The sequence below is a fragment of the Carettochelys insculpta genome, chromosome 1 (genome assembly GCF_033958435.1).
Source record: "Carettochelys insculpta isolate YL-2023 chromosome 1, ASM3395843v1, whole genome shotgun sequence".
NCBI lineage: Eukaryota > Metazoa > Chordata > Testudines > Carettochelyidae > Carettochelys > Carettochelys insculpta.
The window spans coordinates 88,327,825-88,354,759 of NC_134137.1; the positions used below are offsets into that span (position 1 = coordinate 88,327,825).

Here is a 26,935-nt window from a genome sequence, read left to right on the forward strand (position 1 = left end):
GGCTGTGAGGCGTCCGGGCCAGCGCCCAGGAGCAGCGCAGAGGGATGAGGGCCGCTTCCCCGCGGGTGCTGCTGCTGCTAGTGGTGGGGGTGCCCGCCTCCTTCGCAGGGTCCCAGCCCCAGCAGCAGCGCAAGTGGCCGGTGCCTTACAGGTGAGTTGGTAGCTTGCACAACAAGCGAGGCAGGTGTAGCGCACTCCCACTTCGGGGATTGTTGCTGACGCCTAATTGAAAGCCTCTTCCCCCTCCTCTGTGGGTGAGTGTGTAACTGCATTTTAAATCTTCCTCGGTCCGGGAATCACACGGCTAAGAAGGCCTAGCTTTAGTGTCAGCTTGCAAGGCTGAAGGCAAGGTTCCTGTTTATTTGGAAGTGACTCCTGAATTTGATTGCCGAAGAGGCTAACCCAGACGCGCCCAGAAAGTCTGTAGTCCTGCAAGTAGCTCTTTTTGAAATCAAAGAGCTGATTTGTATCAGTGGATGAGGGCACTATACAAGACTTGATGTGAGGAACCATTTGCAAGTTGCAGTTTTATTCAAAGTTGAAAAAAACTTAAGACTGGGCCAGGTCAATGGTCCAGCTAGCTCAGTATGCTGACAGTGGATGGTGTCGGATGCTCCAGAGAGCTTGAACAGACCAGGGTGATTATTGAATGATTCATCCTTTGCTGTCCAGGGCCAGTTTCTGATAGCCAGAGATTTAGGAACAGCCAGACCAGAGGTGAGCAAAGCGGGGATGGCATGACATTTCAAAAGGGGGACACAGTATGAGTGGCTGCTAAGTCTCAGGCTCATCCATCTAATTAAAAATGATGGAATATGTTACTGTTGTTACACATGTAAAAACTTTGCTCATCCCTGATCCTGATCATGGGATTGCATGTGTGACCATCTTGGCTATAGGTATTAACGGACCTGTCCTACATGAACTTATCTAATTCTTAAGTTTTGAATCCAGTTATGATATTGACCTTCACAGTTTTCCCTGGCAATGAGGTTGTATGTTGCGTGAAGAAATATTTCCTTATGTTTGTCTTAAACTGGCTGTTAATTCTGTTCAGTGATATTAGAATTGGAAAAAGCTCAGAGAAGGGCAAGAAAAAGTATTTGGGGTGTGAGCAGAGGGTAGAAAAACTAAGACTTTTGCCTTAGAAAAGAGATGGTTAAGGGGGATTATTAGGTCCAAAAATCCTAAATGATATGGAGAAAGTGAGCAGGGCAGAGTTATTTAACCATTGCATAATGCAAAGAACACGAGGTCATCCCATGGAATTAAAAGTAAGCAGATATAACACTAACAAAAGGAAATACTACTTCACAAAATGCACAGACAACCTGCAGTACTCATTATCATGAGATGTTGTGCAGGACAAAAGCACAACTGGATTGAAAAAAGAATTAGGTAAATTTGTGGTGCATAGGTCCATCTGTGGCTGTTAGCCAGGATGGTCAGGAGTGCAAATCCGTCCCTAGGTATCCCTAAACCTCCAACTACCAGAAGCTAAGACTGGCTGACGGAAAGGTTCACTTGAGATTGCATTGTCCTACTCATTCTGTCTGAAGCAACTGACATCAGCCTTTGACAGAAGACAGCAAGCTGGACTAGATGAACTATTGGTCTGATCCTGTGTGGCTGTTCTTATGTATAGCATATTATAAATTAAGACATCTCTGAACTGTCTAAGCATAGAAACTACAACACCTACATCCCTTCTTCTGCCTGCAAAAGGTAGACACTAAAAACCCAAATAAACTAAAAACCCAACAACAAGAAAAACAAGGGAAGTCTCGAAAACATGTTTTGTAACTCCAGGAAGTCATTGGGCTTAACTTGGTTTGAGTTGGGAAAAAGTTTTATGAACTATTGTGTAACTAATTATGATGTCTTTTGTGGTTTTTGATTTTTGAAATTCTAAGTCCAGATTGAGGGAGTGTGTAATGAGTCAAGAGCAAGCTTGAAAACCACAGAGTGGTGAAAGTCCTTGAGATCACCATTGATTTCTTTTCTTCAATGTTTTTCCACCTTCTGAGAGTGTTAAAAGTGCCCTAAAAATTGGAGTATCTGCGTCAGGAGTCCTTGAACCATTTTAATAATTTTAATAGTTCTAGTACATTAGTAAATCTAGTTTGACAAAGGACTGTTTAAGTGAGACCTCTGCCTTTTTCTGATACCCCATCTCCATATCTCATTATTGTATGTAATAAGGTGTTAGCAGTTAAATAGTTGAAGGACATGGCATGTTTTCTATTTAAAACTAATATTTCCCGAGAGACTATAAATCTGTACTACAGATGTCCTCTTGGCTACAACTGAACCTTTTCTCTTTAAAACATTTTAAAGTTTGGGATTTAGTTCTTTTTTTACTCATTCAGAGTAATTCCTTGTTTGTCGGTGGCATCATATCGAAGTCTAAATTTACAAGTAAAAGGAGCAGTCCTATAGACATGACTTGGAATATGAAAGTCAAGCTGTGTTCTTTCTAGCTGGTGGATCATGGCCACAAGCAGTAATAAATGCCCTAATTTTCCGTGATAATTATAACTTAATTCTCATTGTAGTAAGTGGGAGTTGCAGGTGCCTGAGGCCTCAGAAAATCAGGTCAAAATATTTTGTAATTGGAACTTAGTAATTGTTATTGATGCATGAACCAATATAGAATACCGCTCACTGTTCTTTGGCTGTATGAAATCTCCAATGCTACCAGACGTTGATTGGGACATAGATTTTTTTCCTGTAATTTAAATTTAATGTTCAGTGTTATAAAGTGAGAACATATGACTGAATGCACACAGGGAGCTTATCTGTTGAAGATGATATTTTTTGTTGAGCTGGGCTTCGAGTATCTGCCCTTTTCTTGGAGGACCAGATATGTTGTTAATTTTATTTTACATAGATTCTCTCTTATGCATGTGATACGTTTAAGTTTAATGCCAGGAATGGTCTCACTCATTTAGTTGTATTAATCTACATGCACTCCACAGAACAAACTCTAATCTGGTTATTTTTTTATTTTAAATTAATAAATACAAAAACCTCTGAGAAACTCTGAAGTCAAAATTACAGTGGAAGAATATTTAGGTATGCTTTCTGCATTTCTTTCTTCTGTAGCCGGAGCTCACTACTGCCCAGAGGTAAAATTCTATCTCTTGGGAAGTTCCAATCCTGGTCCATCGTCTGTACAGCTAACAAACAAATGGAATTGTATATATATTGTAGGAAAGTTTTAGGAGAAGGGACATGTGCAGAAGTTTAGTCTGATTGAGTCTGATATGTGCGGGGAAGAACGTGAGGGAGGGACTAGAGACGAGTATAGGGCTCATCCACACTAGCTCCCTGCTTCGAAAGGGGCATGTAAACAAACTAGGCGTAATTCTTGCGGCGCAAACTTTGAAGTTACTAACTTCAAAACGCCAGCAAGCTGTGTAACCACGAGCACTTCAAAGTATCTGTGCTACTTCAAACTTCCCTTACTCCCAACAAAGAAACTTCGAAGTTGCGTGGGTACTTTGAAGTGCCTGTGGCTACACAACTTGCCAGCGCTTTGAAGTTAACAACTTCAAAGTTCCCATGGCAACAATTATGCTAATGAGTTCTGCATATGCAGTGCAGCATCTCATTGCTATTCACCGATCTGGCTCATTTACATGCCCCTCAAAGGAGGGGGCTAGTGTAGATGAGTCCACAGTGAGTGCATGAGATATGGAGGACCAGGTGCTTTCCTAGTAACTGAAAGATTGATTACTGAATTCTAGAAAGGAAACAAAACCCATAGTAACAGATTTTTCCTCCATCCACTGAAGTCAGTGAGGGGTTTGCAGTTGACTTCAATGGGTGCAGAATTAGGCCCTATAATTTCAAACTTATGAAACAAAACCAAACCTTATAAAGCATATAGGTGCTTGATGACCTCATATCTTTACTAAAGTAAGCATATTTAATACCTTGCTATTGAAAGGAGGAAAAATAATATTTAAGTTCTGCGATTTGGATGCTCTTTCTAATTTAATGTGAGGAGGAACAGGACTGGAATAAAATACAGTAAATAAACTGGAGTAGAATTCGAGGGTCATGGGAGAACTTTTGCAGGGGAGAACTCATGGCTTTATGTTCTGTATTGACAATATTCTACAAGTAGAGTCTTTTTTTCAGTTTTTGTGAAAATAAGGTATGTGCTAAAATGGGAGAGCTGAAAATTCTCTGGAAGAAATGAGTGGATTTCAGATCCTTAGGCCTTTTTAATAAAAAGGAAATCATTATTCTAGAATAACCATTGTGGTATAATTTAGCTTTTCCAAAATAAATTCCTTTCTTGATACTGTGTTTCAGAATAAGAGAGATCACATTTCTGAATAATTATTTCAGTTTGGGAGGAAAGTAATTATTTTGAAGTAAAGTAACTTTTATTCTAGAATATTATCTACAAGGGTGCTTTTCTGGAATGCCTGTTGCTGAATGTTAATGCCAGAATAGCCATGGTGGTCCATTTTGCTATGTAGAAAAACCCTTGGGGTAAAATTTTGCAAGAGGTGTTAAACTAACCTCTGATATCGTTACTACAGTGTAGTGCATGCAATTAACATTACAAGTTGTACCTTTCCAATTCAGCATGCTATAATCCAGCCACATCCGTCGCTTGGCATGGTTTTAGTTAGCTAGACAACTACTTATCATGTGTGTGGCAAAGTTTTCCTTGGTCCCATAAAGTTTTTTTTCAGCCACCTGTCCTGGCTCTCAGTGTTCTGTGCTGTTATTTACCTCTAATTTACCCCTTAGTATCTTCTGAGAGCCCAATAAACAGTGGAAGTGTTGTTAATGCAGCTAAGCAATGCTGCCCTCCTGTAGCTTGGCAAATTCTCTTGTTTGGCATCAGTCAGGTCTGAGAGTGCTGGAGAAGAGGTTCAACCTATATTTATCACATTAGACAACTAATTAGTATTTTTATATTATAATATAATATATTTTACTCATATATGGAAGATGCAAACAGGCTCCTAAATGAGCCTATGAACCCATTTGTGTCTGTGTTTTCAGGAGCGGAGTCTTATGATTTTTAATGATGTTGTACACTCATAGGTCCCATTGACTTTAATGGGAGCCCAGGTACTCTGAACTTCTTCAAATAAGGCCATTAGAAGCCGTTTTGGAGAGTGTGTTTTAAAATAAGTGTCTTTTTAGCATCCTACATTTCCTCTGAAGCTGAATTGAGAGTTTTCCATGCTTTTGTTTTCAAATGTAGGCGTTTTGATTACCGTCCAAAACCAGATCCCTATTGTCAAGCTCGTTACACTTTCTGTCCTACTGGCGTTCCCATTCCTCTAATGAAGGATGAGGATGTCATTGAAGTCTATCGATTACAGGCTCCAGTGTGGGAATTCAAATATGGAGATCTGCTTGGACATCTGGTAAGATGGTGTTTTCATTTAACAGAAATTATTAGTTGCATATCAGTTAAATTCAGCAGCAAATGTCTACAGTAGGACTTCATCCATTGTAATATTTCAACGCAGTTGTGTAGATTATTTTGAAGACTATGGGCAAGCATAACTCATTTATGGTGTCTGAAAACTGCTAATCTTGAAACAAGAGTTATAGAAGTAATTCAAGACAAATTAGGAAAGGAGCATGACTTGGTACTTTTGCCCTTAGACACCCATCTTTGGCAATCTTGTGTGCAGTTACTACTACTACTTAACCCTTGTACTCCAAGTGGAGCATGGGTCATCTACACATCTCCTCCACGTCATTCTGTCTTCTAGCTGACTCCAGGAGTACCCCACTTGTTGTTCTGCAATCTGAGTAGATCTTCTCCACATTGTCTGAGGTCTTCTTCCTCTTTTGCGTTTTCCTTACAGGTTCCATGGGGGAGCTTGATGGTCTGTGCTAGATGATGGTTTTCTGAGCATGTGGCCTAGCCATCCCCACTTTCTTCTCTTGATTTGTATGCCAGTTGATTCTTGTTGTGCATTTACTTCCAAAGAAGATCTTGCAGTAAACATAGTCTGATTTGAATTTATTAGCATGGATATCAGTCTGATCTGGAAAATCAGCTGCAGTATGACCTGTGGACCACTCATTGACTTTGTTGCCAACTCTTTTGACTTTTATTAGAAGTCTCACAGTATTTGGTGGTTCTCTTAAAGCAGGGGTGAGGAAGTCTTGGCACACTGTCCTCATGCAGTTCATCAGGATTAGCTGTTGGTGGAGCATCAGGTGGTTTGTTTACCTGAAGGTCATGAGCATGGAGCCCTGCAGCCCCCAGCGACCATGGTTTGCCATCCCTGGCCAACAAAAGCAGCAAACCAGGGCTACTGGGAACTATGGGATTCTGTGCCTGTGGATGTTAGATAAATAAAGTGTCTGGCAGCTTACCAGTGGGTAGCCTTGCTGAACTGCGTGCGGCCTGCGAACCAGAAGTTTCCCATCCCTTTCTTAAAGTGTCAGCCCCCAGACTCATGCCATGCAACAGAATCTCAGCTGCTTTTTTAAAAAAGTACACTTCTAGCCCTTATGGTTGCAGAAGGAATCTGAAATATGCTCATTCTAAAGAGAAAAAATGAGAATATACATAAACTGAAACAAGAATTTTAAAGTAATTTCATGATTTTGGGGGGCCTGACTCATGTTTGTTATTGGTGACACTGGTTTTCATTACTTTTTACAGGACTGGCTCCCCAAATGGGTTCTCTTTTGTTAATCCTTATACCACAATTTGGGGGGAGGGTATGCAAAGGTAAGAGGGCATTTGATGACTAATTCCAATTAAATATCTAACTCATAATTACCACTGCTACAGGCTGCAAATGGAAATTGGTGCAGGATACAGACAAATACAATGTGAAATATTCATGTAATTTAGTGTGGCACATCTCATTACAACACCCTGTTTAGAAGGTCGGTAATGCACAGGGAAGTTGGCACTACAAAACTTTTTTCTTTGTGTTCATGACCTTTCCTCAGAATATTATGCATGATGCTGTTGGCTTCAAGAGTTCTCTAACTGGCAAAAACTACACAGTGGAATGGTATGAACTCTTCCAGCTTGGGAACTGCACATTTCCGCATCTCCGGCCTGACATGGATGCGCCATTCTGGTGTAATCAGGGAGCTGCCTGTTTTTATGAAGGAATAGATGATGTCCACTGGAAGGAAAATGGGACGTTGGTTCTGGTGACCACTATATCAGGTAGATTTCAAAATCCTTTGACCCTAATAACATAATGTACATAGACAGCCTCGCATTCAGGTCAGACAGTATCTCTCCACTCATTTTTTGTGGGTCATTTGCAATGCAGAGTGACTGAGGCTGTTAATCTGAAATTGAAATATTACTCTTGTACTTTTCTTAATATAGAAAGTGCTATGGTAAAACTATCCTTTGAATAACCCATGAAAAAAGACACTGTTAAGTGAGAATTGCTTGCTATATCATATGAACACCTCTGCAAGAATAGTGGAGTCTTGAGTATAAAGATAGCAAAACAGCTTACACCGAACCATTCTGGCCTCTTTTCACACACTTGTACTGGAACATAACCTCCTGCTGGGAAGTGGCAGATGAATTTTTAAATTGAAAAATGGAGAGAATTGTGTTGTGCTCTTGAACCGATAAGTGGGACATACCAGGAAATGCTCTCAAGAACACTACTATCCCTGATCCCTTTTTTCATCTGATGTATCATAAAGCTGCAAATAATCCCAGCAGCAGTAATAGGCCTATTTATCACATATTGCTGGACAAGTGGTGTAGTTTTTATACTCAGTCTTTTTGTATAGCTCACCAAAGTAGCTTCTTGGTTGAATCCACATTTCATGGTCTCTTAATGTGGAACTGAAATGCTAGAATAAAAATACTATTCCCCTTAATAAACACTGAACAGATTGTATGCAAAACTCATGCAATAATCTGCTGCTTTTTAAATAAAATGTATAGAACTATTCAGTATATTTGCCTAATCTGCTAGTGCTCTGGCACACTCTACAGGCTGTTTATGTTTCTAAGCAGAGAAACTCAGATTAAAACTACAGACCTGTGTTCTTCAAATAGTAATGTGAAGTGTTAGTCTGTCCAAAGTCCGCTATCATTTTCTTCAGCTTGACACCTCGACTTTTGAATCTGGAGATTCCATTTGGCTAATTCGGCTAAGAAATAAATGGCAGGCCGTATCATGTGACTCTTAACTAAAATACATGGACCTCCTCATTATCGATCAGCTATACACACCAGTTCGTTCAGATCTGTTGATAGCCTCGGATAAAGTTGAGCATAATGTATTTTTGACCTTTCCTGGGGGTCCTAGCAGGAATGGTTAGAATATTACTTGTGAGGTACTTTTCCCTTGGAAAGATGTTATTGTGTAATTTTGGCAGATAGCTCATCATCCCAAAGGCCTTTTGTGAAGGGTAATCCTGGCCTCTATTCTGTTTTCCTATTCTCTGGCACAAGTGTGATTCTGCTTGGGGAGAAAGTCAGATGTTTTGGGTTATAGCACTGCAGCATGTTGTTGACGCTCATGTATCTTAGACCTGAATCTGTTTTACCATGTGTCTTGTACAATCATATGTACATGTACAAATTGAGTTTACATAGGAATTTCCAGACGGGATCAGAGTCATGGTCCATTTATTCCAGTTTCCTGTCTCTGACAGTGAACCAGATGCAAAAAAACAGCAACAGGCAGATATTGAATAATCTGACCACCATGATGGCCTCCTACTTAATTAGAAGCTGTGAAGCATGAGATTTTACATCTCTTCCACAAAAGCTTAGCATTTATTGTTATAACACTGGATTTTCTTGTTATCCATGTAAATGCTTAACTCCTGTTTTAATTCTTGTTGGCTGCGTCTGCACACGGAAGTTCTTCTGGAAGAAGGCAGAGCTCTTCTGGAAGACCCCGGGCACATCTACACACAAAAGCGTTCTTCTGGAACGAATCCAGAAGAATGCAGCCCCTCTTCTGGAGTCCTTACCTTGCTCCCAAACCAGGAAGAGTGCCCTCTTCCAGGAGATAAGTGTGTGTAGATACTCCACAACCTCTTCTTCCAGAAGAGTGGTCCCCAGTAGCCGCTGCCAGCTGGAGCGCAGAGATGCCTCTGCCAGTACCAGTGGGGCTGTATGGTCTCTGCCCCTCCAAGGACCTAGAAGCCCTGTGTCAGGAAGCTGAGAGTGCGGAGGCAGCAGGTATTTGCACCTCTGCCAGAGACACTCGTCAGGCTCCCCTGCAGTGAGCACTGAGATAGCGATGGCAGGCAGCCAGCTGCCGTGAGCCCCCCAGGGAACTGGATGAGGGCAGCCAGGACCCTGCTCAGGCCCCAAAATGGAGGGCTCCGTCATGGACCGAAGTGTAACTCTAGGACCTCCTGGGCTCTGGAGAGATGAAGATGTTCTGCGGGATACCACAGGGCACTGGCGAAATGCACCTGCCCTTGTGCATCTTGGCACTGGTGCCCCCGAGCAAGGCCAGTGCGCATTGAAGGCACTAAGGCAGGGCTACATGAAGGGCCTGGGACAGCGCCCAGTGGTTGTGTCAGGCCCCTGCAACGTGCCCTTACTACAGGGAGCTGTGGGATCTCCTGGCAGGTGGTGATGCCTACCCACCCCATGGCACCCTGGATGCTGTTGAGCATGAACCCCCTGCTGCCCTGGGGGAGTCAGGTCTAGGCGAGGACCAGCCTGGACCCACCAGACAGGCCAGCACCACAGAGCCACAGGTCCTGTCCGGGGATAAGTCCTCTGAGGGCTCCCTCATGCTAGAGGTGTCCTTGGCCCCCTCCAGCCAGGCCACCTCCAGCTGGGCGTCCCTTGACCTCTTCGAAGGACTTTCCAGTAAGTGTGTGGCATGGTGCGTACCACAAGGGGGGACACGTGTGATGACCCAACCCCAGCTGTCCCACCCTGGAGCGTGCTCTGGGCCCCCAGGCATGCCTGCAGGTGACACCCAGCACCCTCCCCTGTAGACAGTACCACAAACAGCACACGTGTGCTGCGAGACCTGGGGGTGTCTGGCTATGTCCAGCCCACCTGACACTTGAGCAGAGACTCCCCTGTATCCAAACACACACCCATCACCCGCTAGCCTGTTCTCAGGGAGGGCGGGCAGTGCCATGGCCAGCACCATTCCCAAGGCAACACAGAGGCCATGTGCTGCATGGGCCACTGTCCAGGGAACACAGGCCACTACTCCAGGGACTTGCCCATCCCTTGGATCAAGGGTGGGGGCAGCTGGCCACAGGGGGCATGGCAACCAGGGCCAGGATGAGGAACTGACCCCTCCTCCCCCTCTTTCCTCCACTCCATGTCTTACGGGTATGCCCTACAAGGGCCGGGAGAGCCCCGGGGCCTGTCAGCCCCATCCAGTCTGGAGGGCTGCTGAGTCCCACAGCCAGGGCCATACCAGCCCCTACAGCCATAAGCCCATGAGCCTGTGCCTGGAGGGCCTGATGTCGGGGTCATGATAAGGATGCCTCAGCCTATACAGCTACCCTCTGCCACCAGAACATCCTGGCAGAGAGGTGGCTGGCACTGGACGAGGCTGATCTGGCGTGGTGGTGGGACACATGGAGTGGGAGGTGGTGGGCATGGTCTGCACTGTGTTTTGAGGCGTTTGTGGAGTTGCCACCCACCTCCTGGCAGGCCTCTAAACCCACTGCCTTCTGGGAGCTCAGGGCCTGGCTTGTGGCCAGGGTGGGTCCTGTTGAAGAACCACCCCTCAGGTGAGGCCGATTCCACAGCCTCACACCCCTACTTCCCTGTGTTCCCAGCCCCTTTCGTGCCCTGATGGGGACCATGCACATGGGGTGGGAGGGGCTCCTGTGTCTGCTGGGGCTCACAGCCCTCCACCCCCTCCCTGGAGTAGTGCTCGCCCCATTTAATTAGTCTGCCATGTACGTCATCACCTGCACATCTGTAAATAATTAAACCAGTCTTTATTTTTAACATTTTGTTTGTTTGCAGTAAGGTTTAATAGTTTCTAGGCCCCCCCACCCCCGATTATTGTGGGGGATGGTAAGGGGTGGATGGGTGAGGGGTACCTGGGTGTGGGTCACTCCGCCCCATGGGCAAAATTCCTGGGTGCAGACCCCGTCACAGTTGACCTTGTGGTCAGGGGTTGCAGCAGGCTGCTCATATCTGGGCGTGGCCTCGGCCATCCAGCCCTTTGGGAAGCTCTCCTATCTGGTCTCAGTGAGGTTGTGGAGAGCATAGCAGGCCCTATGACCTGGGGGATGTTCTCTCCTGACACCGAGCTGTGTGATGAGGCACCTAAATCTCACCTTCAAGCAGTCAAAGGCGTACTGGACGCAGGTAGCGTGTCCATGTGAACTGGCTATTGAAGAACTCCTGGGAGAGGCTGAGATGGCCCGTGTATGGCCATATAAGCCGGGGCTGGAAGGGGTATGCTGGGTCGCCCACCATGCGGAAGGTTATGGCAACCTCCCTGATGGCGTGTTCCTGCTAGGGATATAGGTGCCAGCCTCCATCCTTCAGTACAGGGCACAGGTCCTGAAGACAAGTGTGTCATGTGCCTGGCCCAGCCAGCCCACGTAAATGTCTATGAACCAGCCTTGATGGTCAGCCAATGCCTGGAGCATGATGGAATGGTATCCCTTGTGGGTCACGTTGCAGCTGGCACTGTGGTCTGGGGCCCTCATGGCAATATGCGTGCGATCAATCACTCCAAAGCACCAGGGGAAGCCCAGGGCAGCGAACCCTATGATGCCGCATCCAGGTGCCCGACACGCATGAGCCTCTGGAGCAGCACCTGGTTGATGGCTCTCATGACTTGCAGGGGACAGAGAGCAAGCATGCTCCTCAGTGTACCCGGGGTACCTCTGTCCCCCAGCATGGGGCCACCCCTCCAGCAGCTGCCTGTGTATGGGTGGGGCATTAACGGTCCCCCAAGGACTAGGCCTTCCTGCTGAGCTAGGGCGCAGAGGATACCTTACCTCGAGTACGACGGCCCTGATGGAGGACTTGCCGGCCCTGAACTGGTAGCTGTCTGGGGTGGTCAGCTTTCATATGACAATGGCTATGTGATTCTCCACGGGAAGGGCTGGCCGCATCTGGGTGTCCTGGCTTTGGAGGCCAGGGGTGAGCCAGCTACACAGGTCCATGAAGGTGTCTTTCTTCATTCGGAGGTTCTACAGCCTGCGTGCGATGTCCCATTCAGCCAGGACCACCCTGTCCCACCAGTCAGAGCTCACAGGGTGGGTCCACAGGCACCATATGGCCCGGAGGGGGTGCAGCAGGGGCTGTGGTGGGTTGGAAGCCCTGGGGACGTGTGTCCTGCCCATAGGAGGCTGAGGATGGCAGCAAGCAGGATGGCCGTCTGCCATGGCAGAGCGTTGCTGTGGGTCCGCAGCTGCTGTGGGTCCATGTCTCTCACAAGCAAAGGTCGGGACTGGGCACAGGGTCATCTTTGCTGTAAACAGATTGGCAGGCCTCAGCAGCAAGTGTGGGGAGGAGTTGCTTGGGAGGGGCCTTTTAAAGCAGCACTTGGCTGACGCTCCCGGAAGGGCTTTCCAGCCACACGGCATTTCCTGGACTGTTCATCCAGAAGAGGGTCTGTGGCTGGGTGGACACACTCTTCCCGAAGAAGAGGTGGCTCTTTCAGACTGTGTTTTAGATGTGGATGTGATCTTCTGGAAGAGATCATCTGGAAGATTGTCTTCCAGAAGATTGCTGTAGTGTAGACACAGCTGTTAAGTTCTTCATCTTGGTGACATTCTGAGGCATTGAGTTCCACAGTCTAATTGTTCAGTGGGTGAAAAAGTACTTCATTCCATCAGTGGTGCATTTGGTACTTTCAAGTTTCATGAGCTGTCTCCTTGTTCTTGTGTTGTGAGACATGGAAAATTAAATTCCTGATCAACCTTCTCTAGATCTTTTGTTATCATGTACGCATTTATCAGATATCTTCTTACCTTCCTTTCTAAAGTAAACAATCCCAGTCTTTTCAGTTTGTCCTTGAGAATTATTCCACTCTGTCTTTCTTGTCAGCATTCTTTGAAACCGCTCCCATTTTGCAATGCCATTTCAGAGATGGAGTTTCGAGTACTGCATATATTTCAAATGAGATTGTATCAACATTTTAATAGTAACAAAGAGGAAGCCATGCTAGTCTATACACTATCAAAACAAAAAGCAGTCAAGTAGCACTTTAAAGACTAGCAAAATGGTTTATTAGGTGAGCTTTCGTGGGACAGACCCGCTTCTTCAGACGTGGGTCTGTCCCACGAAAGCTCACCTAATAAACCATTTTGCTAGTCTTTAAAGTGCTACTTGACTGCTTTTCATTTTAATAGTGTTATAGTATGTCTTAGATATCCCAAAACCTTGTTTGCCTTTTGACCAAGTGTACCAAGCATGCCCCGTTACGCACATTCTGACATACAAACAAAAGGTCACCTGTAGCCTAAGGCAGGGACATCCTTTAGGAGTTATGGATCCCTATGCAGTACTGTTAAACTAGTACTCCTGTGCCCAATGTATAGCAACACACTAATGAAATATTTTTAAAGTAAATTTTAAAATAACATCCTCTAGACTAACCCAGTAAATTCAGAAACTGCCAGTATGTACCTGGGGTTGGCAGTGCCTGTTAAAAGCCTTCATTACTGCTTGAATAGCTCTTTCCCAGGTTCAGTGTTCTGCTAATAGGTCTGGCAGGCTTTTTCACTGTTACAGTAAATGGCTCCTCTCCAGATGCAGCAGAGCCAAAGAACAGGAATAGAAAGAGGTGGGTGGACATGGAGACCCAGGAGTGCCCTAAATTTTTGGACTCCCTACACTGCTGTATATTGTGTGTATGGGTAAGGATGGTCCTGGCCTCAGAGGAGCAGGCAAAAGGCACAGGAGGTGTTGAGCAGCACAAATGCGGGCTCAAGGAGGAGCAAGGGGCAGTCACGCAGCCAGTGGATAGAGAAGAGTGGCGCTTTGAAGGGGAAACTACTGTTTCTCTCCAGCTGTCGGCTGCATGGCCACCCCCAGCTCATCTGGAGTCCTCTGGCCCATGCTTGCACCACTCACCACCTCCTGGGCTGTGTCTACACACAAGATGATCTTCTTTCAAAAGAGAGTGTCCACACACAAAACAGTGGATCAAAAGATCGATCTGCTCTTTCAATAGACAGTGTCCACACAGCCCCCGCTCTTTTGAAAGAACAGGCCAGGGATCAGAAAACCTGGCACCATGAGGACTGCTCTTTGGGGAAAAAAGGCCTGTGGAGCATGTACACATGCTTTTTTTTTTTTTCAAAAGAGGTTTTTGAAAGGAGGCTCTCTTCCTGGTCCAAGAGTGCAATAGGGCTTCCCAAAGAAGAGCTGTATTCTTTCAGTTTCGGGTCGAAAGAGCGCATTTTGTGTGTGTACCAGCACTGAACTTCTTCTGCCTTTCTACTGCCATTTATTTAGCCTGGTTAGTCAAAGTCATCTCTGGATGTGACTAACCCTAACTCCAAATTTTACTGCCTCACAATTTGTGCCTTTTCCAGATTGTTGATGCATTAAACATCACCTTTCACAGACCTTTGACACATCCCACTGTTAACATTGTGCCATCATAAAAACTGACCATTTATTTCTACCTCTTGTTTCTGTTTTCTGGTTTCCTAGCCAGTTTTGATCTGTGACACTAATTTGTTTTTCACCCAGGGCTAACTAGCTTCTTTAGTAGCTTCTTGTTTGGGACCTTGTTGAAGGGCTTTGGCAAATCAGTAATTTATGTCAGTTGTGTCTTCTTTGCCCACTACTTTATTGACCCATTCACAGAATTTTAAGAGATTATTGAGATAGTTTCCCTCTGCAGAAACCTTGTGGTTAGGCCACATTGTATCATGATCTTCCAGGGGTTTTATTATTTGGTTTTTAATTTTTGTTTCAATCAAGTAGAGCTGTTAGGTTTACTAGCATGTAATTCCCTGGACCAGTCTTGGAGCCTTTTTAAAACACAGCTATCACCTTTCTGTCCTACAGTATAGTCACTGTGTTGAATGACTGTTTTTGGCTGCCACTATGCCACTTCATATGTAAGTGTCTTTAGGACTCTTGGATATACACTGGACCTCGTGACTAGGTACTTTTTAAATTATCGGTTTTCTCTGTTACCTTGTCTACTGACACCTCAGTGTTTGGTAGTATCTTGTGTGTTCTACCAGAAAAAAGCAGGCTGAGGTAATGATCTCCCAGACATCCTCTGTGACGATGACTGGGGCAAAGGAATCATTTGTTCTCTCGGCAGTGTCCTTACTATGTTCCCTAATTTCTCCCTTTCACTCCTCTGATGCAGCAGACCATGAAGGCTTCCATCTTCTAACAGACTTCCAAAATTTCAGTTTGTTTTTATACTTTTTTTAGTGGTTTGCTTCTCAAAATCCATATTAGCCTTCCTAATTTCCATTTGTGTATTGCTTGTGGTGATTTGTGTGTGCTTTCTGGTTTCACTGAAACTAGATTTCCAAATCTGAAACAGTGTTTGGCTCAAATAAGCTCCCTAACCCAGCCGTTTAGCCAGATTGGTTGCCTTTTTATTTTCCTTCTTCCTTTTTTTGTTCAGGGATATACATGCCTTTTGAGACTTATTACTACTTAGAGGGTGAGCAATTGTTAATCTTAAAACTACAGAACTTAATTAAATGAATAACTCAAAATAGTTGTGCATGCAAGAACTAGCAATTGTAAGAAACAGACACTTAATTTTACGCTTTTGCACTCTACTATTCTGATGTGTTAGTATTTAATTCTCACTCTGAAACTGAACTGGTATCAATTACAACAGGTACCCGCGTTAAAAGTGTGAGGCTCTCACCCCCGCACCCAAATTTTCCTTTGACTAGGCAGTTATAAACATTTCCACTCAGTTTCAGAAGCAGTCAGTTACCCATATGTGTGCTTTCTCCAGTTTGCAACAATCCAATGAACTCTGTGTGGCCCTAAACTTGAGGATCATTCAGAAACATTGGCGAATGCAGCAGCCATCAGTGCTCAACATATACAATTTGAAACACATTTGTTCTGTGTTCTATTCACAATGCGTATCTTTCAGTTTTTATAATTCAGAGAATAGACATTATGGAAATGTAAGGCTGGAAGGGACCTCGAGGGAATCTGGCCCATTCCGTTACCCCTCTGTCTATGCACTGAGGCAGGATTAGTTTTACCTAGAGCATCCCTGTGACAGGTGTTTGGAGGTTTTTAACTGCAGATTATCGGGTACTGGGAAGTCCACAGCCTCCCTAGGTAACTTTTTTTCCCCCCCGATATCTAATTTATATCTTTTGTGCTATGAACTGGACCAGTTACTTCTTGCCCTATTCTGGTTGGTCAGGGAGAACAATTTATCAGAGCTTTATGAAGTATTTCATGTCCCTACTCAGCCTTGTCCTCTTTCCACATGTCTAGTTTATTCTTGAGGGAATTCTGCACCAAAAATATAAATATTCTGTGTGTAATATTTTAAAATTCTGTGTATTTTTGTCAAAATAACACAATATAATCACATTGTTTTCAGTTACTGGCTTACAAGAATTTTGAAATACATTTCCAAAATAAATGAAAATGGTGTGGCACTGTTGTTGTGTTTGTGTTATTTTGACAGTAAAAATATACAGAATTGTATTTTGTTGGGTGTAGAATTCCATCAAGAGTACCAGAATTGTGTGGAACAATCTGGGTGTGAACAGCTCAGTGTATGATCTGGGTGCAGGGGGAGTGAGACTGAGGGAGAGTTCAGGTGAAGGTGGTTTGGGTTTGATGGGGAAATGGGGCTTGGTGTGGGTGTGTCAGGGTGTAGCTGTTTGGGGCTTACTGAGGTGGGGGTTTGGTGGTGAAGTGGCCCTGATGCAGGGAGTGAGGCTTGGTATGTGGCATTTTGAAAGGCTGTAATATGATGGGGTTTCTGGTCTCAGTTAAGGGTATCTTCCCCAGGGTATATTTGCTTAAATCTGAGCCACTCACAGCCCAGGCTGTGATTTCCTTCTCACTAAGGCAAATCAAACCAGCCACAAAAGTACCCCTGCCAGCCCCACTGGCCAGCCAGAAGCCACACAAGCAGCCCCACAGATTCTGTAGCTGCTGCAGAAGCCCATATCAATGGTCCCCTACTCAGATGGTATTTTCTTAAAACCTATTTCACCAATCCACACAGATTCTTCCAGGCCCCAAAGGGTCCAACCGCAGTCCCAGGTCAATCTATATTTGGATCTTACCCAGATCAACGCGCAGTGCCAATCCTTTAGTAAACCTTTAGATTTTAGTTTCTAACAAAGAAAGAGAGAATGGGGTGAGAAAAAAATTGTTGAAGTGATACTTTTCATACATCAGTTACAGCTGTTGATGCAGGCCTGTGATGTTCTATGCCGATTCTTGAAAGTTTCTGAAATTACACTCCCATAAGGGGTCTGATTCCAGGTTACATAGTCTTAGTTACTTGCGTTCTGGAATACTGAATTCTAGAACCAAAATGGTCACTGCCAGGGCCATCTTACAGTTTTCCCAGGGGAGGGAAAAGGTCCTTTCTTCTTCCCATAGGCCCTTGTGGGTCAGGGTCACCTCACCCACGTGAGCCACAGTGGGAAACTGCCATTGATTACTGGTTTTGCTACCACATCCCACTCCATTTGCATAGTATGTGGAATGGCTCAATGACCATCTGATTTCAATTCTATTGCTCAGCCCATGTCATATGACCAACGGGTTGCATTCCATTGACAAGTCCCAAATTCCTGAGATACATATTTGACATTTTGAGCCTTTGTTTTTAGTCCATCATCCTGGCTGGGGTAGTGATCTCACCTCCTATTATGAAACTCACTGCTAAAACATTTCCCTCTTGGTACAGAGCCAATATATATAACTTCACATACAAACATGGCATAGATATACAAGTAACATAGACTGATTCAGGGCATTATCAGCTTTCATTAGACACCTCACTTGGCCCACCTGGCACGAGATTTGGTGCCACTATATACGAGGGGAATATAAATGGCTTCTATATTCAATTTAAAAATCCAGTAACATCACAGAGGCTTGAGAGAGTTCTGGGTGCAAAGGGTTTCTGATTCACAGGGGACTCAGTGTGGGAGAGGCTTCCTGGTGTACAGGGAGGGGGAGTCACTATACAAGCAGCTGCTCCCCATGTCTGTCTAATCCCCTGCATTTGGACTTGCCCACCCCAATCCCCTGCTGAGATTACAGTGCTTCTGGACTCAGACACATTCCTCCTCCCCTGGGGCAGACCTTCCAGTAGCCCGGGGAATTTTCTGCGGCTTGATTTGACATAGTCTCAATTGATCCATGAAGGGAAGGGGGAGGGGAAGAGGGAACTCGAATGCTGCAGTATGGCTGTTCCCTGTGTTTGCTGCTCCCAAAGGTGAGTCTGAAGTATGTCGTCCCTTTTGTCAGTGCCCCTCCATTTCCATGTCCTGGGAAATCCTGGGATTTCAAGTATTTCCCATTTTCCAGGCATAACTAAACCTGGCCTTGGTTTTAGTTAGTGTAAGAAGGAGCAGCATATCAAACTTTGTGGTTTTAAGAGGAGTCCTTGAACAAATGTAGCACTGATAGACATGCACTCTAAAATATATAGAAGATATTTTACCTCCGTCTATAAACCTGTATATTAGCTGTGTATCTGGCACTGGTGTGACAACTTCTGGAAAACTTTTTGTCCAATTCTGGCACTAGGGATATGAAATCCTGTTTAATTAGTTAAGTGAGAGGAAGAGGGCAGTCCCTCTCCTGTGGACAGGGGCTGCTCTGGCTGGGCTGGAGTGTCCCTGTCTGCAGCTCTCCTGAGCCAGGCCTGCCGTAGCTGAGGGTTGCTCTGGCCAAGCTGAAGTGTCTAGCACCCAACCACTGCTCTAACCTCCACCGGTCAACCGTGACCACTAACATTAGCATCCCTATCTAGCACCCACAATTAAAGTAGGATGTTGACAATATGGAGAGAGCTTTGCAAAGAGCCCCGAGAATGAATACAGAATTAGAAAATGTCCTGGATGGTAATAGACTCAAAAAGTGCACTCTATTTAGCTTCACAGAGAGAAGGTTAAGGGATGGCTCGAGAACAGTCTATAAATATCTATGTAGAGAATAAATGTTTAATAATGGGCTAGCAGAGAATGTATAACATGATTCAAGGCTGGAAGTTGAACCTAGACAAATTCAGACTAAAATTACAGTAGAAATTGTGAACAGCCAAGGTAGTTAATAAGGCTAAGATTTGGTTATGGATGCTCTTAGTAAAAGTCACAGACAGGTCAGGGCAATAAAGAAAAAGTCACAGAAATCCATGACCTGTCCCTGACTTTTACTAAAAATATCCATGATAAAATGGGAAGGGGCTTGTCAGCTTCAGGATGGTTTGGAGCTCTGGCACCCCACCACCCATGAGGGCTTAGAGTTTCGGGGTCCCACTGTCCTCTTCCCCATGCCAGTGAACTACGAGCACCCCCCTGACACCAATGCAGTGGCCAGGGAGCTGTGTTGCTGGGGTGGCCAGGCTTCTGCAAACTGCATGACAAAATCACAGCCGTGGCAAATTAACAAGGTTATGGTAGATTCTCCAGCATGGACCATTTTGAAATTATGTTTGGGTGTTTTCCTAACAGACGTGCTCATTGTGAATTATTTTGGAGAAGTTCTATATTACAGAAGGTCAAACTGGATGATCTCCATTGTCCTGTCTAGCTTTGTAATCTGTGAATTGTATGCATTTGTCAGTATTCTTTTCCATAATGCTTATGGATATATTCTGTCTTTGTTTTTTACAGGAACGATGTTTAACCAAATGGCAAAATGGGTAAACTATGACAACGAAACCGGCATATATTATGAGACCTGGACAGTTCAGTCAAGTCCTGAGAAGCATGCAATAGTGTGGTTTGAATCCTACGAATGCTCAAAGTTTATATTAAGAACATACCAGAAGCTGGCAGACTTAGGGGCTGTATTTAATAAGATACAAACGAATTATACCAGCATTACTTTGTTCGCTGGAGAGCCCATTTATTTGGGGAATGAAACATCTATTTTTGGACCTCTAGGAAACAAGACAGTGGCTGCAGCCATAAGAGATTTCTACTATCCATTCAAGGCTCATCAGTCTCTTGGAGAGTTCTTCCTGAATGTCTTGAAAATAATAGATCAAGTTGTCTTGAACCACCAGTTTTACCTCTTTTACAACTTAGAATACTGGCTTTTACCTATGAAATCCCCTTACCTCAAAATAACCTATGAAGAAATCCCATTACCTAACGAAGAAAATACAGGGGCTGGGTGGAAGGTATTACATTAATACCTAAAATGTACAGGCCCAGACTTTGTAAGGGGGTTGGACCTATCACTGGACACGCAGTTGCCAATCATCTGGTGGTTCTTAAAGAGGGGAGGGTCCAGGAGCTGGTTACCAGCAGATGCAGGTGCTTTCTAGCTTGACTCCATGTAAAATGTACCTTAGCCCTTTTGGAACACTGTACGTTTCATGTTTGAAAGGAGGGTGTCGGTACCAGTTGTCCTGAAAGACATGGGAATTGGTTGCAAGTTGTTGGTACGTTTCGGGTGTTGTGCTAATGATTCCTTTTGTTAGACGGTGGTGGTGATATGTGTTTTTGTTTTGTTTTGTTTTTGGATAGCCTGATAGTTAAGGCGGCTTCCCTCTCAGGTCCAACATAAGTCTTTCACACAAATGAAAGAAGGATAGGAACTGACTAACCAATAGAAATCATGATTGGGCCCATGTATTGAGTGGGGTCAGGACGGCCACTGAGGCCATAGCTCAATTACTTTTGGTCACGTCAAACTTGAATGGCCAGGTCACAACTCCACTCACTCAAATTTGGCTTTGCTGCCCCACCATCGTGATGGAAGTGCAGGTCTGGGCCTAACCTAAGTAGCTCTGTGACCCTAGACACATGGTTTCAGTTGACTCGGGGAGGCCTGGGTATAGGGCAGCGGTTCCCAACCTTTTCCAGAGGGGGACCCCTTTTGACAATTCAGGAAGACTTGGTGATCCAAGGCAATTAAAAAACGGGGATGCGGTACAGTGCCATAACTAGCTAATTTTGCGCTGGAGGCAAGAATATAAAATTGTGCCCCCTCATGTTTATATATTCATAATAGTTATTTCATAGAAAAGGGGAAAAATTAATAAAATAATAACACTACATTTACTACGGTTAATCAGAGTTGTGGGGGTGGAAAGACACTCATCCCCAAATTGCTCCCTCTGGCTTAAACTCCACAGTTGGCATTAGGAGACTCTCACTCAGGGGCTGGAGAGAGCTGGGGGAGTCACATTAAGGGGCTAGGAGTCACTCGGGCTGGCGGGGTTGGGGTGGCACAGGGACTCCCATGGCTGGAAGCTGGCTGCAGCATAGAGCCCTGGGCCATCAGCAACAGCCACAGGACCCCCAGCCGGTATGAGGGGAACACCCATCCCTGCAGCTGGAAGCTGGCTGGGGCATAGAGCCTTGGTCAGCAGCGTCAGCTGTGGGAACGCTGGCTGGGTGCCGGGGGCGGGGCGGGACGGGACCCTGAGCCCCTGTGCTGGAAGCACCAGCTGTGGAAACCCTGGCCAGGCTGGGGGAAGACCCTGACCTATCCCACCACACTACTGGAAACCGGCTGGAGCAGAGCCCTGCTGGCAGCGCAAGCTGTGGGAACTCCAGCTGGGCCCCTGCGGCTGGAAGCCGGCTGGGGCAGAGCCCTGGCCAACAGAACCAGCTGTGGGAATCCTGCTGGGGGCTGAGGGTACCCCACCTCCTTCAGAGGCTGGAAGCCAGGTTAGCTGATCAGGTGTGCCCTCCCAACCTGATATCCATACCTCCACCTTACCTGAGCGGGGCGCTGCTCCTCAGGTATGCAGGTCTCTGCCCTGCAGCTCAAATGGTTCTCAGTTTAATTGATTGGCTTAACTTCCTGATGGCTGTTAATCCAATTAAGAATTTGAGAACCACTTCAGGAGTGTGAATGGCTTCTTAAGAGCCACCTGTGGAGCCACCCAACCCAGCCGGGGACCCTTTTCAAATGCGTGGGCCACAACCTATCTGTTGGGAAACCCTGGTATAGCGGATAAGGGCCAGTGTGATAAGGCTGCTTCTGGGGAAGAGGGAACCTAGAGCAGATGAGAGAAGTGGGAGGAGGGAAATCTTTTACACCCTCACCTCCTGCACACACTTTAAATGGCACTCGGCAGTCCTTGGTCAGGTCTTTCACCTTCAAAGAGCTATAATAACGACTATTGTCTTCTCAACTTAACCCAAAATAATGACATTTTTCAGGTGTACATTTCAAGTATGTTTCATATTCATTTCATATTCAATTCATATTCAGTGTGGAACATCTGTGAAACAAAAGTGCATTAATTAATTTTTGTAAAAAAAACCCACACACCTTCAAGAATAGGAGCATTTGTTAGTGGTTCTCAGAGTACTGCTAGAAGTCTTGATGTATTATCTTACTATATAAATTCTAGCATAACTATTTAAAAAAATTGATTTAGGTACCACGTAGATTCATAGCAATGTACCACAGTGCTAAGAACCACACCACTTTCGTGATTTTTTTTTTTTTTTTAGAAAAAATGTTTTCCAAGATCTTATACTGAAGTATTTTTTCATGTGCAAGGGAGGAAGTCTCTTGTAGACAATGGTAGGAGCCATATTTAGCTAAAATAAATACATCTTATTTACTTAACATTTTTGTAAGCATTTAAAGGCTGAGCATTTTTAATAGCCTGCTTAGTTTGTATGTCACTGATTACGTAGGCTGCAGTGGACAGGTAACTGCACTGAAAGTATCATTTCAGTTAGGCTTTGTCTACACTGGAGCAAAAAGTTGATTTTAAGGCGCTTAGCTTGATTTACAACATGACTGTCTTCACTGCAAATACCATGAGGTCAACTTTAAGTCAAGTTTCTTGCCTTGCCCTTTTCAGGTGATGTAATGCCAAGTTCAAATTTAAAAGGTCAAATTAATCTAGTGTGGAAACAGTATTATTTTAAATTGATGTTGTTGGCCTGCAGCATCCCAAATGTGTCTGTTCTGGCTGCTTTCAGCTCCACTGCGCTCCAGGTGTGCTGGAAGTACATAACATAAGAATGGCCATACTGGGTGAGACCAAAGGTCCATCTAGCCCAGTATCCTGTCTGCCGACAGTAGCCAATGCCTGGTGCCCCAGAAGAGGTGAACCGAAGACAATGATCAAGTGATTTGTCTCCTGCCATCCATCTCCCACCTTTGACAAAAGGCTAGTCACCATACCTTACCCCTTGCTAATAGCCACTATAGACCTAACCTCCAAATATTTATTGAGCTCTTTTTTAAACTCTGTTAGAGTCCTGCCTTCACAGCATCCTCTGGTAAGGAGTTCCACAGGTTGACTGTGCGCTGTGTGAAGGAAAACTTTCTTGTATTAGTTTTGAACCTGCTGCCCATTAATTTCATTTGGTGTCCTCTCGTTCTTATATTATAGGAACAAGTAAATAACTTTTCTGTACTCACTTTCTCCACACCATTCATGATTTTATATACCTCTATCATATCGCCCCTCAGTCTCCTCTTTCCTAGACTGAAAAGTCCCAGTCTCTCTAGCCTCTCCTCATATGGGACCCATTCCAAACCCTTAATCATTTTAGTTGCCCTTTTCTGAACCTTTTCTAACGCCAATGTATCTTTTCTGAGGTGAGGAGACCACATCTGCATGCAGTACTCAAGATGTGGGCGTACCATAGTTTTATATAGGGGAAGTAAGATATTCTTTGTCTTATTCTCTATCCCTTTTTTAATTAGTCCTAACATCCTATTTGCTTTACTGACTGCCGCTGCACACTGCGTGGATGTTTTCAGCGAACTATTCACTATAATTCCAAGATCTGTTTTCTGATCTGTCGTAGCTAAATTTGACCCCATCATGTTGTACATGTAATTTGGGTTATTTTTCCCAATGTGCATTACCTTACACTTACCCACATTAAATTTCATTTGCCATTTTGCTGCCCAATCACTCAGTTTGCTGAGATCTTTTTAAAGTTCTTCACAGTCTGCTTTGGTTTTGACTATCCTGAACAGTTTGGTGTCATCTGCAAACTTTGCCACCTCACTGCTTAACAGGAAGCCTGCGCCTTTGAATTCATTTTCTTTCTGGCCAGCGTGGCTAGCAGACCTCATGAGTGTCAGCATCTAGCCATGAGTTTTTAGGGTTGCAAAAGAGCCCCATCTTGGAGCCAGCAGGAGACACCGGATCTCATCGCTGTATGGTTGGATGAATCTGTGCTGAGTAAACACCAGGGATGCTCAGCAGTGCTGGGTGAAAAAATCAAGCTCCCTCACTGCGCCACACCACATGGGTGGTAGGCTGCGTGGAGTTTCAGTGCTTGAGAAAGCTTTTTCCCTGCACAGGATTTAGCAGAGGTGACTGAGAAACTTGTTGCAATTCTGTTTTATGGGGATGCCCCTCCCAAGCTGCCATGTGGCTGTCTGGCTAGCTCCTTTCTACCCACCAAGTGGCCAGCCTCTTTCCCTCCCAGCCATGTGGCCATTGGGCTGTGTGGACCGTGCTTCTAGGCAGCGGCACATCCTGTCCTGTGCAGAGCTTCAGTACTTGAGAGGACTTTTTCCCTGCACAGGATTTAGCGCATGGGTGTCCAACCTTTTGGCTTGCCTGGGCTGCATTGAGTGAAGAGGAATTGTCTTGGGCAGCATATAAAACATATAATATAGTTAATGTATATAAATCACATAATAATGTTAAAAGTTTACGATCTTGTGGAGCTGCATTATTACTAGCTGTCCAGGGTTGCATGTGGCCCACGGGCTGCAGGTTGGACACGCCTGATTTAGCGGGAGAGGATGAGAAACCTGTTTCGTGCGGTGTACATTTCACAGGGCTGCCCCCACACCCTGCCGCAGCTATACAGCTGTTACATTTTTAAGCAGTCCCTGGTGGAACTGTGTTCAGGACATCTGCCTATGCCCTGTTCTGCATTGGCTATTTTCTGAAGCGCGTTGTCTGCTGTCCCTTTTTAAAAAGGAACCCCCAACCCAACAGATAGGTTCAGGACAGTTTCCTATGCTCTCCCGGCAGGGCCACACTTGCTTCCCAAAGCATGTTGCTCGGGGGGGGGGGCAATTTCCTATGAAGGAAAGGAACTTGTGGGCTTGCTTTCTTCTTTCCCATTCCCACAGAGGCAGTTGAGCTAGGGCTTCTTTACCAGAAGAGGTAGGGGAATCCCTGCTGTTCTTAGGCTAAATAATTCTTGAGTAGGGACAACAGTCTCAAGGATTCATCTTTCCTCAACTTTTCTTTTGTCTAATACTTTCTTAACTTTTCCTTCTCTTCGTCTTGGATTCCATAATGGGTGTGGCTAAACTAGGAACTAACTGAAGTAGCCACCACTGTCTGCACACATTTTCCCTTACTTCGAAGTTACCTTTGAAGTAGGGAGCCCAGCTTTGAAGTCCTTACTCCATTCCCAGGAATGGAGCAGTTCCCTACTTCGAAGTTTAGCTTAGAAATAGGGAGTGTGTTAGACGCTCTACTTCAACGTTGCTTACTTCAAAGTAAGAAACCTTGAAGTTATTTTTGTAGTGTAGACACAGCCACTGAGTCTTGAAGTAATTACGGTGCTTATTTGTGTAATGGCTCCTTCCCCCACTCTAACCACTAGACCACCAATGTCATCCCAGAACTGGGGAGAGAACCCAGGCGTCCTGGCTACCAGCCCTCCCACCGTCTAACCTACTAGACCCCACTCCCAGAGCAAGAAGAAAATCTGTCTTTGTGTCTTCTTTCTTTGTGATGGTATTGGTCCATGTGGTCACTGGAGATAAGTACATTGGTATCTACACTGATTGCAAGTGGCACGTAAGTGTCATGTGCATCACCAGGGGAAGAGCTTCTTGGACTGCAGTGATCTCCTTTATTTACTTGAAGTAATGACAGTACTTAAGCCACTGCTGTGCTCCAGGCAGATCGGCACATCAATAGTCAGCTCTGACTCAATCATCAAAGCATCCTGGTGCAGGGGGAGGCTGTGGAAAAAAAAATGGCCATTTGTTTTCAGTTGTGGGGTGTAGCGAGAGCAATTCACTCTGGGATGATGACATCGCACACCCAAAACCACGTGCAGTGATTTTTTTTTCCCACAAGACACTGGCATAGAAACCCCAAATGCAATGAGGCTGCAGGAACTGTGGCATAGGTGCCTACAATGCAGTGCTGCTACAGTCGTGCTTAAGCAGGTTAGTGGGCGGGGGGGGAGAGGGACTGTCAGCTTTGTGAGCGGGTGTGGACCTTCAACTTGACCTATATAAAACCTAACATTACAAAGGCAACTTTAACAAATTTGGCTTTACTCTCACGTGTAGACATAGCCTGAGTGAAGTATTAAGCATAGCCCTTTGCTTTGGGACACCCAGCAGTAGGTCCTCTGGATTTGCAAATGACTTTAAAGAAGTTTTTGATGATGCTTTTTTTCTCCTGTAAACCTTTAGCACACTGTTTCCAGTCTAACACCTCAGTGTAGCATTTTCTTTGTGTGTGCAAAAATCTGACTCTGGCCCCCGGGAGGAGGGCGGGGGGCGTTAACAGCTGAGCATTTTGCAGGTTATAATCTGCTGAGGTGATGGATATTGATGGCAGAGGGATAGTGACATGACATTTGCACTTGCAGTCTTTTTTTGGAACAAATGTCTGGCGACAGAAGCAACATCAAACTTACAAATGGTTATTAAATCTCATATTTTTGGAGTGTATTTGTGAGTCTGTTTGGTCCAGAACGTCTCCTAAACTGTAAGTGGTAGGACCGCCAACCTTGGTATCCTCTTTCCCAAACCTAAACCAAGGTCAGAGTTTTCCTGCACCAGCCAAATGGGCAGTGACTGGCATCAAAAGGTTTTTCCAGACAATGGCGTGGAGCCCTACTTCAAACTCATCACTGG

At 44.9% G+C, this 26,935-nt stretch overlaps 1 protein-coding gene across 1 annotated transcript; it reads left to right on the forward strand.

The window, feature by feature from the left end:
• On the forward strand, window positions 1-26,736 carry CLN5 (CLN5 lysosomal BMP synthase). The gene is made up of 4 exons (XM_074989006.1): window positions 1-151; window positions 5,234-5,399; window positions 6,955-7,180; window positions 19,768-26,736. The coding sequence occupies exons 1-4, from the start codon at window positions 45-47 to the stop codon at window positions 20,289-20,291; spliced, it is 1,023 nt and encodes a 340-aa protein (XP_074845107.1). The 5' UTR covers window positions 1-44; the 3' UTR covers window positions 20,292-26,736.
• The last annotated feature ends 199 nt before the right edge of the window (window positions 26,737-26,935 follow it).